General features: G+C 37.9%; 1 protein-coding gene across 1 annotated transcript in view; it reads right to left on the bottom strand.

Moving 5' to 3' along the window:
- Positions 1 to 857: 857 nt before the first annotated feature.
- Positions 858 to 12,431, bottom strand: part of HTR1E (5-hydroxytryptamine receptor 1E) — a 61,211-nt gene continuing 49,637 nt past the window's right edge. The window contains exon 2 of the mRNA XM_081140601.1: positions 858 to 2,418. Within this exon, the coding sequence (XP_080996727.1) occupies positions 1,135 to 2,232 (1,098 nt within the window). The 5' untranslated portion in view covers positions 2,233 to 2,418 and the 3' untranslated portion in view covers positions 858 to 1,134. The remainder of the gene's footprint in view (positions 2,419 to 12,431) is intronic.

The raw sequence follows: 12,431 nt of genomic DNA, 5'->3' as shown, positions 1-12,431 counted from the left end.
CCTCCACGTGACTTAGAGTGGTCACTCCAGGCCAGGGGAGGCTGAGTCAGGCCACAGTGTGGACGCAGGTCCCACCTGCAGCCTCCTGGTCCCAGGGTACAGTCTGGCCTGGATGCCACAGAGATTCCAGGAGAAACAATTCCCTACTCACTTCCTGATGGGTGGCCTTTGCTATAAGCATAGATTTTCAACTTTTAGTGTTTTTTTTTTCCCAATTGCACAATTGGTAATTTAATGAGTAACATCCTCCAACAAATTCTTCAGGTAATATAGTCCCTCATTTATCACTGCACCCCATTTAGCTGCTTTCAAAGTTCCCCAAATTTGACATGTACTCTCACCTTAATCCTGCCAGAGTGAGAGAGTGTGTTTGAGGCTCAGCTGGGACACTTCTTAGAGTGGGAGGAGACACCATGTGTCTTTTAGGTAGTATAGCAAACACTGATTATTTCTTATTTGCTTATGTTTCATATTCATAATGAAAGACCTAGGAAAGTGCCAGTGTATTCATTCCAGGTTCTTTTTAGAGAATGATGAAACTTATATAACCACGAACTGAAAAGGCAGGCTATCTGTGCTATTTGTGCTTGAAAGGAGTGAGCTATGTAGTCACAGTAAATGACTTTAGCTCACATCTGCAAGCAGCAGATGGCAGCACACCACTTTGTTTGTGCTTTAAGTAGCCATGCAATGCCTCCGGGATTTGTAAGCATTTGGAAGCATAACCACTGATTTAATGCCACATGAGGGCCAGTTACGACATGTAATTTATATGTAATAAGAAATTCCACAAATGAAGATTTATTTTGACATTCTTTCATTGCAGGGTCATCTGAAATGGCTAAAAAAAAGTATTTGCTAATTCACTTTATTATTACTTCTATGAAATGTCTGTTTTTGTACAATAATGTTTATTTGAAATTATATGCCACAAACAAGACCAGAAATAGAAAACAGCATACCAAATAACAAGCCTCAAACAAAACAGAACAAACAAACAAAAAAACACACAACAAGACCACACATACTTACAAACTCTCCTGAACCAACTATGTTCAAGAATTAAGAAGTTGCACCCCTTACCCAGTCCAGACATGAGGCTGGTCAAATTCACACCTGTTGGTTTTTTACGATCTAAGCATGTTCTCGGCACCTAATGAGCTTTTTAAAAGCCAGCTTAAAGTCTTCATTAAAACTTGTGTAGAGCAGAGGGTTAATCAGAGAATTAACATAACCAAGCCATGTAAAAAAGTCGGCCACTTCAGAGGACACGGTGTAGATGCTCAGACCCACAATCAACTCTTTGATGAAAAATGGGAGCCATGACAAAATGAATGCGCCCAAAATCAGGCCCAGGATGCGCGCCGCCTTACGCTCCCTGGTGCTGGAGATCTGCTGGCGCTCTCCGGGGTGATCTAGATCGCTGTCAAAGGGAGGGATCCTGATGGAGGTGTGGATCTTTTCAAACTCCGTGGTAGGGTCTGAGGTGGAGAAGTCAGACACACAGAAGGTCTGCGTAATTTTACAACTCGCAAATGAGTTTTGGCTGTCTGTGCTTCTGTTGCTTAAGTGCCGGCTTGACCCCCTTTTCTGGTAAAGGCTCTTGGCTGCATGGTAAATCCGGTAATAGAGAATCAGTATCAAAGTCAAGGGGATATAAAATGCCCCAAGGGTGGAGTAAATGGTGTAGATGACATGGTCGTGCTGGATGGTGCACTGACTTGGGGGCGGGCTGAGCTGGCGGTGGCTCCTCCAGAACAGAGGGGGCATGGAGATGAAGACGGAGATAGCCCAGACGGTGAGGACCATCAGGCCTGCCCTCTTGGCGGTCCTCTTCCTGGCGTACTCAATAGCGTCGGTGATGGCCCAGTACCTGTCCAGGGCAATCACACAGAGATGGAGGATGGAGCAGGTGCAGCAGGTCATGTCCACACTCAGCCACACCTCGCAGATGAAGTACCCTAGCCTCCAGCTGTCCATGACAATGTACGTGATGCTCAAGGGCATGACCAGCACGGCCACCAGCAGGTCCGTCACGGCCAGAGAACAGATCAGGTAGTTGGCCGGCTGGTGGAGCTTCTTGGTGGTGCAGATGGCCATAATCACGGCCAAGTTTAGCAACATGGTCAGGGTGGTGATGGTGACCAGAGTTATGGAAATGAGCATCTTCTCGGTGACGGTCTTGGCTCTCACAGCCACACTGGCTTCCGTGGTACAGTTGGTGATATTCATGTTTTCCCCGTTCCAGGCTTCACTGTGGAGAAGCTGTTGGCTATTTTCCTTCAGCTGGAAACTACTTAGACTTGAATGTCCCTCATTTGTAGGGAGGCTGTGATTTCTTCAGCTATGTAGTCTCCTGGGTTCCATTTTGGGTGGGTAAAGGGACGCACCACAGCATTTCTTCTGAATGAAGAGGTCCTGGAAAATAGAATGCTACTGGTTAATGAATGAAAAAGCCATATACTTTTTCCTAGAATATAAGATAATATGTTGGTATTCATAAGTTCTTTACATAATTTTGATATAATTTTATTTCCCTCTCTGAATATAAACTTCATCTTTACATTTACATTATTCTTCAAAGGTTACTTTTTTTTTAAGTTCCCAAACTCTTTCTGATGGCGATATTACCAAATTTAAGTCTATCTTTCCACCTGAATTTCTTTCTTATTTATATTTATTCTTTTATACACAGTACACATTTATATATAAAAGGCTTTTTAAATATTCATATTATATCATGCTTTGAAAATCTTGGGACCATTACATTAAAAAATTACGTTGTTCATAATAAGCAGCCTTCAAACCAGATTTTATAGTTTCATAGCAAAATATTCAACTCCAGAGACATTTTAGTGTCTCAATGGGTTGTTCAACTTTGTCTAATTATTTCTGACATTTTATATATCCCACTGTGCACTCCCCTGGAGAAAAGAGAAAAAAAGCATATCAGGTTACTTTGATGTTTATGGCAAATTGTTCTAAGAGTAATACAGCAAACCAACTGTGAAACAGCATCATCACCAAGCTCAAGGATCTCTGCATTTAAAAAATGTGTTTAGTTTTGGTTAATATTTCTGTTCTATTTCTATTATCTATCTATCTATTATCTATCTATCTATCTATCTATCTATCTATCTATCTATCTATCTATCATCATCATCATCTATCTATCATCTATCTATCATCTATCTATCTATCTATCTATCTATCTATCTATCTATCATCTATCTATCTATCTATCATCATCATCATCTATCATCATCATCTATCATCTATCTATCCCTATTTACTGGATAGCAGTGATTAAGCTGGGTAGTCGATGAGATAGTGATATTTATTGAATGCATAGCTGTAAGAGATTTTTAAAAAATAAAGTTAAAGACAATCAAAATCCACATAGGTATATTTACAGCCAATGGCTGCTGGTTAGAACATGCAAAATCCTCTGATTAGACTCTATGGGACTAGGTCCAAGAAAACTTTGAAGAAAAATTGGAGTTCAGCAGTTTTAAGAAGGGACATAGATTTATGTAGCTTAGGAGTAACAGACACAATGATTTCACCAAAAGATGAGGGCAGGAGCAGGTGAGGCATATGTGAAATGGGAGTGAAAGTGGTGAGGGTCTTTGGGTGGAATGGGGACAGGAAATCAGGGGGCAGGAATCGAAATCTGTGGCCTAAGTGAAATTTAGCTCAGGATTTAATTTCTCCTGCCCGTAGGGCAAAAGGGCTAATGGATGTCACTTATCCTTTAGATATAGAAAATGAAAGAAAATAATAATCATTTCACTAAAGACCAAAAGTAGGGCAATTGTTTTACAGTCTGTATCTTTCTGCTGTTAAATGAGGAACATTTTGCCTCTCTGTTTCCATTGTGCTTTGACAGTGTTTTCTACATATGTACCCAGTTTTGGATGGGTCTCCTGTTTCACAAATTCTTCCACGGTACTTGTTCTACCAAGTCTCCTCCTTCTTGTAAATTTGATGGATTTTTCTTTTCTTTCCCACTGGTACGTTGCCTTCCTTTTATAATCAGTTTAAATGTGCATTTACATTTGAGACCAGGCTTAAAAAGTGAAAAGTATGGGCTCTGGAATCAGACAGACCTGGGTTCAGATTGCAGTTGAATCAGGCGCCAGCTGCTTGGGGCAACCTCTCTCTATTTCTCCTTGTGTCCCATATGTTTCTCAATTTTACCTCTTTCTCTTTAATGAAATTAAATAAAGTTTTTTTTCTGTACATATCAATGCATAATTATGTTTTTCTTGTGTTCTTGAGGTTTGCTGCAATCAGTAGTTCTCAGTTAAAAGGCTTTCCAACTCAGACTGTAAGACTGAGCACAAAGAGCAGCATGACTAAGGGAGAGAAAACTTGAGAAATTTCCATTTGAGAATAGAGGGAATTAGGAAATGTAATTATTTTGAAAGCACGCAGTAAAAATAATCAGAATAACTCAGCTTCATACAACTTCTGAAAGTTGCTCTATTTATCTGAGCTCCCATCACTCCTAATTATAATTTCTCTGGTGACACCATTTTGTCCCTATTTTGTAAGTATTTTCATTTCCCCACCAGCAAACTATACATTTCCGGAGGTTAGGATGTATCCCTGAGTTATTTTTTTAACTGCCTCTAGTTAAATTAACAAAACCATTGCAGTTGCAGGCTCGGTCCCCAGTCAGGGCACATGCCTGGGTTGAGGGCTTGATCCCTGGTTGGGGGCGTGCAGGAGGCAGCCGATCAATGACCCTCTCATCACTGATGTTTCTCTCTCTCTCCCCTCTCCCTTCCTTTCTCTGAAATCAATAAAGATATATTTAAAAGGCAAAAACACAAAAACATTGCAGTTTGGTGGGAATTACATTGTTAGCTCTTTAATGTGACTTCCCGGTTTATTTTGTGCCCAAGCCTTGCAGACAGAGCAGGAGTTAAGTCTTCTCTCCTTGTGCTATCAGTCACCCCAAACTCCTGCGCATACCAGTTTGCCATCTTTTATTTCACAGCATGCACAACACATTCTTTTGAATGGAGGGGTGAGATCACCTGGGGAGCGATGACAGACTGAACAAGTCTGAGAACTGGGCTTGGAGCTCTTCGCTGCTCAAAGGCCAGGGAGGGAGGGAGGAACCTGCAGAGCAGAGACCAGCTACCCAGGTGGAGGAAAAGGGTGGGAGGTCATTCTAGCCCAAGACCGAGTGAAGAAAGTGTGTCAAGTAAGAGAAAGCGATCAGCAGTGTAAATACTGCTGACAGGCTGTGGAGGGGAGAATTGATCCTTGGACTGAACAATGCGAATGACACTAATGACCTTGACAAGAGCAGTTTGGTGCAGGAGGGGAGACGACAGGCTGAAAGTGGTTTCAAGAAAGGATGGGTGGAGAAGAAATAGAGAGTGGACAAGAGCAATTGAAGAGTTGCTGATAAGGGGAGCAGAGAAATAAGGTAGTGATTGCGGAGATGTGCGGTCAAGGTTGATTCATTTTTAAGGTTGTTTTTTTGCCCAAGCCGTTTACCATTTTCTTTGCTGCTACACTCAATGTCCTTTATATTGGGACAAAGAACATTTTGGAGTGAGTGAAATGCAAAAGAGGAAGCAGGAAAGCAGTGACAGAGGCTGCTAGTCAGTCAGTGGGGCCTGCACACCCCAGGTAAGTAGAATTCCTTGAGCAATTTAAGGAATCATATTAGAGGTAGTCGAAGAGGCCAAAGAAACAGCCATACTTAGGAAATGATCGAACCTCAATTGCCTTGGCTTCCTTTTAATCTTCTTAAGAAAACGTACATGATTTTATAGTCACTGCCAACTCCTTAGGAGGTAGTATGATTTCTAAATAGAACAGTGCTAGTTAAATGGTCCCTGAAAATCTCTGAAGTCTCTTTAGTTTTTCATGTAGTAGGGGAAGAGGGACTATATTAATACTTAACTCAAAATGCATTCTGCACAACCAATCCAAATATTAATAATAACACATCAATTGTTATTAGTCCACCAGAATGGAAAATTAACTAATAATCATAGTTTAAACGAACACATACGATCAGGAGTTGATGCAGGAACTTCTTGGGGGTTTGTGACTTTCAGTTTCTGCTCTACTTATGACATGGAAAATACCAGTGTAGTCTAAAGCCATATTTCAATGGCTTTTCATTAAAATGAGGAGCAGGAGAGAATAGCTCTAAACCAAATGGGTTAGTGCATGCTGCTCTCACTTACCAGGATGCTCCAGAGCTTCTGGTGACACTGTCCCAGTGAGGTCAGAGTTATCAGAGAGGTGAGGTCATGAGCACACTCAACTCATCTTTAATTTCACCATCTTATCTAGTCTTCTATTGTTTTTCAATAACTATTAATAATTCATCATATTCTTTGATTTCTTCTTTGTTTTCATTTTGCCCAAATTTCTTCAAATTTTTTTTTTTTTTTTTTTTAGAAAAAAATCTCCAATATGTGCCAATTTCTTTTTTTCCTTTTTTTTTTTTTTTTTTGTAATTTCAGGAGTGGCAACTTGCTCTCATATCACTAATTTTATCTCTCTAATTGTTTGTTAAATGAACTTCCTCAGCCTTCATAAAGACTTGTTGTCCGTCCAAGCAAAGGAAGGATGGGTAGTAATAAGTTTCTCGATTTGATCTTCGGTGGCAGCAAAGGAGGATTCAGAGTGTAGGATTCTTTATTCTCTTTTTCTTATTTATTTATTTAAATTGTGATGGGGACATAATGTGGTTAATATGAGTTTATTATATTCATACTAACAGGAAAGTATTATCATTGCAAAAACTCAAACAAAACAGAACATATAGAGTTTAAGGAGATGCTCATTTGTGTCCAGATTATATAACGGTTTTGTGGACATTTTATTTCATTCTGTGGTCTGCCTTGTAGTTTTTAATGCTGTCTTATGATAAGCAAATTTTAATTTTGATGAAGTCCAAGTTATCTCCTTTTTCTTTATGATTTGAGATCCTTGTGTCCTAAGAAGTCTTTGCCAACCTTAAGGTCACAAAAGTATTTTTCTATATTTTCTTTGAGAAGTTTAATAGCTTTTGCTTTATATTCCTGTCAGAGGTGGTCATAGAGAGAACATGACTACCGGTTAATAGGAGAGCTGGACCTGGGCAGTTGGAGGCTCCTCACCCCACCCCATCCTCAGAATGTGCCTCTGCCCACTATTTTCACAGCTGGAGCAATTTTTAAAGATGCAACCTTGAGAGAAAAATGTGTCATTGAGACCATCTGGATGATGTACGTGACTGAACCCCATTAAGGCCTCTATATAAGCTTTTAAGATTCTGACAGGCAGGTATGGAGACCTATTTGTCCTGGGGTCACCCAAAACAAGCTGCATATGTCATTTTCCTTGCTTATTAAGCCTGCCACTTGGAGTGGTTTGCCTCTTTCTCCTTACCCTCTGTTTACAAGTGCCAATTTCCTGAATTTTTGAACCAATTATTCCTGATCCGTCTTGAATAAAATTTTGCATTTGGATGTGAAGTAAGTGTTGAGGTTTATTTCCCCTCACTATATGGATGTCTTCTTATTTCAGCACATTTTGTGGGAAAGATATTCCCCATTGAAATATGTGTCAGATTATTTCTATGCCCTCTCTTCTGTTCTGTTGACCTATGGTTATGCCAATACAACACTGTGTTTATTATTGAGATCAGGTGATGTGAGTTCAACTTAGTTTTTCTTTTTCAAGATTGTTTTGGCTATTCTAGGTTCTATTAATTTCCATATAAATTTTAGAATCAAACGGTCACTTTCTATAAAAATCTTGCTGGAATTTTAGTTGGGATTGTGTAGAAATTATAAAATAATTTAAGGAGAATTAAAATTTATCAATATTGTGTGCCCTCCATCCATGAACAAAGTAGCATTCTTCATTTATTTTAGTGTTTCTTAATTTCTCTCAGTAACATTAGTAGTCTTCAGTGTAGAGGTTTATTTTACATACTTATTTAAATCTATCCCTATGTTTTAATATTTTTGATATTTTTGTAAGTGGTACTTGTATTTCAATTTCCATTTTTATTGCTTATATAGAAAAATACAATAAATTTTTGGATATTAATTTTGAATCTATAATCTTGCTAAATACCCTTATTGATTTTGGTAAATATTTTGTAGAGTCATGATTTTTCTATGAAAAAAATCACTTGCAAATGGCACCATGCTTTTAATTTCAGTTTCCACATGTTTATTTTTATGATATAAAATATAATTGAATTTCCATGTTGATCTTGTTTTATTAAATCTTACTTAACTCACTTATTAGTTGTAGGACTTTTTGGGTAGATCCTTGGAGTTTTCTACATAGATGATGATGTCAATTGCAAATTAGAATGCTTTCATTTCTTCTTTCTCATCTGTGTGCCTTTTCTTGCCTTATTAAAGTAGCTAGACCTTCCAGTATTATTTTATCAGTAGTGAGAGCAGATATCTTCATCTTATGTCTTATCTTAGGGAGAAAACATTTTCTTACTGACAGAATAGAGATCATTTTTTGGGAATGGAATGTAGGCAGAAGTAGTATGTGCCCCCTTTAGGCCTGGTCTACAAAAACTTCTAATGTACTATCCCTACGTTCAATCTCTATCCACCAGTTGGGTGGGGTGGAAGTATCCTGGGCCCCTGAATGACCAGAATATTAACCTCCCCCTTCTGGCTTGCATTAGTGATATGAGTGAGAAATAACATTTTATTTTATTAAACCACCAATATTTTGGAGTTTATCAATGAAAGGGGCTAATATTACTTACCTTAAGTAACACATCAACTGTCCCTGGGTGATTCGATCTTGGAAGTTTGGTTTCACAATTTGAAAAATGGAGATAATTATATCTACTTTACATATTTATAAAGAGAATTAAATGAGATAGCACTTGCCAAAGTACTTGCACATTTCCTGACACCTGAGAAGTACTCAATAAACATTTGTTCAATCTATTGTTTGCTGAGCACGCTCATGTGTTGACATACTAATGGATTTGCTATCTCTATATTGAACTAAGAAGTATTTACTTTTGTTTGTATCTTTGAATGTTTAATCTATCCCTTTAATATTTATTCTTCAGTGGTAAAAGTGATGAAATGTATTGCAAACCCAATAGGTATTGGTCAAAACATTATGTATTTGTCAGCCCACTTGACATACTTCCTTAGTAAACATTCATAGTTGGCTTGTGAATTAAGCTTTAAGAATAGTTTTTAAGAAAACCCATAGCCCATATATTACAAACTATGCCCATGTTTTTCTTGGATCTTTTGGATACACAATTGTATGTTTCTAAGCAAAGATGAGGAGGAAAAGGGCAAGTTATACAGGTAGTTTCCCCCATTGACATAAAGCTTATATGGAAAGCAGAAATATACCCCCTTATCATAAGTCAGTTCCATTCATTCACCAAGTCATTTTGAAGAGATTATTGTTTAGAAGACAAATCCAGAAAAGTGCCAAATACAAGAAGGTGGTTGAGAATTCTTTAATGAGGCCAGGGGATATAAGTGTAGTGGGTAAAGGGGGAAGATTGGGTAGGGAATGAAATCTTCAGAGTTAAATGCTTGAGTGGAAATAGAAACTAATTTAGAGGACTTGGAGGCATGACCTTGATACAATTTATTCGCCAAATGGTTTTACTACTTTGATGATGATAAAACAAAAGTTGGATATTATCATAATATCTTAAATAACTCATAAAGGAAATTTAGAAACATTCCCCAACTTTGAGGAATTTGTCTAAAACTTATATTCTTCATCAGGTCTTTCCTGCCATTAAACATAGTCATGTTTGGATAGCCAGCACACATCTGTGTTTCTGTGAACTCTGGTAAGCTTATTGCCTTGAGTTTTTACCTTATCATTTTTGCTGACCTAAAAAGGAGGGCCTCAATTTTTGTTATGATCACAACATATTCTGCTTCTCAGACAGCTACACAAATAATACTTAGTTTGTTCCATGAAGAACAAACTTTTGCTTTTTCTTTCGTTCTAGTTGTTGCCACTCCGTCCCCGGCTGTTGAACTTATTCAGCTTTCTAAAGCCTTCTTTAACTGTGGTTTGGCAATTCATTAGCTATAAACTCTGCCATGCTCCAGGCAGGAACACAATAAGATAAATTCGTAGTATCTATTTTTTAATAAACTTTTAAATTTTGGTATCATTTTAGGTTTATAGAAAGGTTATAAAGACAATACGGAGAGTTCCTGTATACTCCTCACCTATTTCATTCACTGTTAACCTCTTACATGATCATAGTACATTTATCAAAACTAAGAAAGCTGCACTGATTCATTACTATCAGCTAAAACTCGAGACCACATTTGGATTTAACCAGTTTTCCCATTAATGCCCTCTTTCTGTTTCAATCCAGGAAACCACATTGTAATTGGTTACTACATCTGCTCAGTGTCCTTCGGTCTGTGACAGTTTTTCAATCTTTGCTTGTTTCTCATGACCTTTATGGTCTTGAGGATTACTGACCAGGTATCCTGTAGAATGTCACCTTCTCAGTTTGTCTGATGTTATTTTTGATGATTAGATTGAGGTATGGGCATTTTTGGAAAGAATGCCATGGAGGTGAAGTGCCCTTCTCATTATCAGGAGTACATAATATCCATGACCTCAATGGAGATGTTAATCTTCATCACTTGGTTAAGGTAGCGTTTGCCAGGATTCTATTTTTCCCTTTCCCTACTCTGTTTTTTGGAAGTGAGTAAATAAGTCTAGTCCACCCTCAAGGGTGGGAGATTTAGCTCCACCACCAGGAGGGGGAAATATGTACATATATTATTTCAAATTCTTCTGTAAGGAGATTTGTCTCTTCTCCACCACTTATTTACTTATTCCACAATTTATATTTATATTTATATGTGTCTACATTTATGATTCAGTCCCAAGGGGATAGTAGCCACTAGTTTTGAGGAAATTACCTTTAGAAAAGTGTTTTTGATGCCTATTTACATTATTTATTTATGTCAGTATGGACTCAGGGATATTTATTTTTTTCTTTGGGTTATAATCCAAGACTACATTATTTGTGTATTGCTCAATTGTTCCAGCTTTGGCCATTGGGAGCTAGCTCTTTTGGTCAGCTCCTGTTGCATCATCTCTTTTATAGGTCTGTTTTCCTTTGTCCCCTGTGGACAGGCTACATCTCTTTAAACAATGATGGGGAAAACAATCTTTCTTGTGAAGTTCAGATAAGGTTTTAGTCAATAGAGAGTCTCTATTGCAGGCAAATAAAGCCTTTCAATATGAAGGATATCTGTAAAAGTGTTATTTGCTTTTCAACTGAGAATAATAAAAAATGAACGTTATGAAGTACCTGACATTTAAGCAAGCTGGTGCTTGAGGTTGTATTAGTAAATTTAAAAAAAAAAAGAAATGACTTTTTTTTCCCTCAGCTTAACAACATAACTGAAGTACTCAATTTCTCAGAAGAGATCTAGGCACCTTCTTGTGCTGTGCACAGATTTTTCTTTGAAATCTGCAGTGTAAGGTGCCTTTGTGGCAGACCCAATGAATGAGCATTTAAGCTGCCTTCAGGGCTAAGGTTTCATACTGTGCTTCCACTTAGGGAAGCATTGTTATCTTCGATCACTTGGCACAGCCCCAGCTGCCTCTAAAAGTACGTTCTACAAAGGGAGGTTTGCAAGTATCTGTGTTTTTTCTAAACATACTTCAGACTGAGAAGCAAGAAATAGTGTGTTATATGGAAATAGAAAGGTCAAGAGTACAGACCTCTTATGAATGCATCTCAGATCTATTGATGGTAGGTTGTGTGTCCCTGAAAAAGATACACCATGCCTTTAGGTCTCAGTTTCTCTATCTATATAATTTGGACTTTATTATTTCTGAGCATCTTTCAGGTCTAACATCCTATGATTTCTATGCTATAATTTTATGGTGGCTGGAAGAAGACTGTGTGCATATGTTTATGTTTCAGTTCCAAGAGAAAAGTAGCTTCTTGTACTGGGGAAATTATATTATAAATGTGCTGTTGATGCCCAATAAAAATGCCATGGATTCCTGACATTTATGTAGTGTTGTTATTTTTCAAATTTACCTTCACATTAATTTTCTGGTTTTAACATTAATTTTCTGTTTTTAACTTTGAACACAGAATCCTTCTGTCAAACACATACATTTATCCCTGCACTTTGACTCTCATGTTGATATTTAGCCACCTCTCTTTTAGTGGCTGGCTTTCTCTCGATTTTTCACTTGCCATGGGTGTTGTGTGGTCTCTCATAGTTATGCAAGTCTTCGAGTCGACTCTTTCAGACTGTCATTTCAAAGGTATTTGTATAAAGAATAGCCTTGAAGGACAGAGACTGGGAAAAGGAGGCATGTTTACTGTCTAGTATGATAAAGCATCCTGCCCCTTTTGGAATAAGCAGGAGGATGCTTACTGCCCATTAGAAAAGATT

Source organism: Miniopterus schreibersii, assembly GCF_964146895.1.
Source record: "Miniopterus schreibersii genome assembly, chromosome: 6".
NCBI lineage: Eukaryota > Metazoa > Chordata > Mammalia > Chiroptera > Miniopteridae > Miniopterus > Miniopterus schreibersii.
Note: the sequence above shows the minus strand (reverse complement) of the source record. Positions and strands in the feature narration are given on the sequence as shown.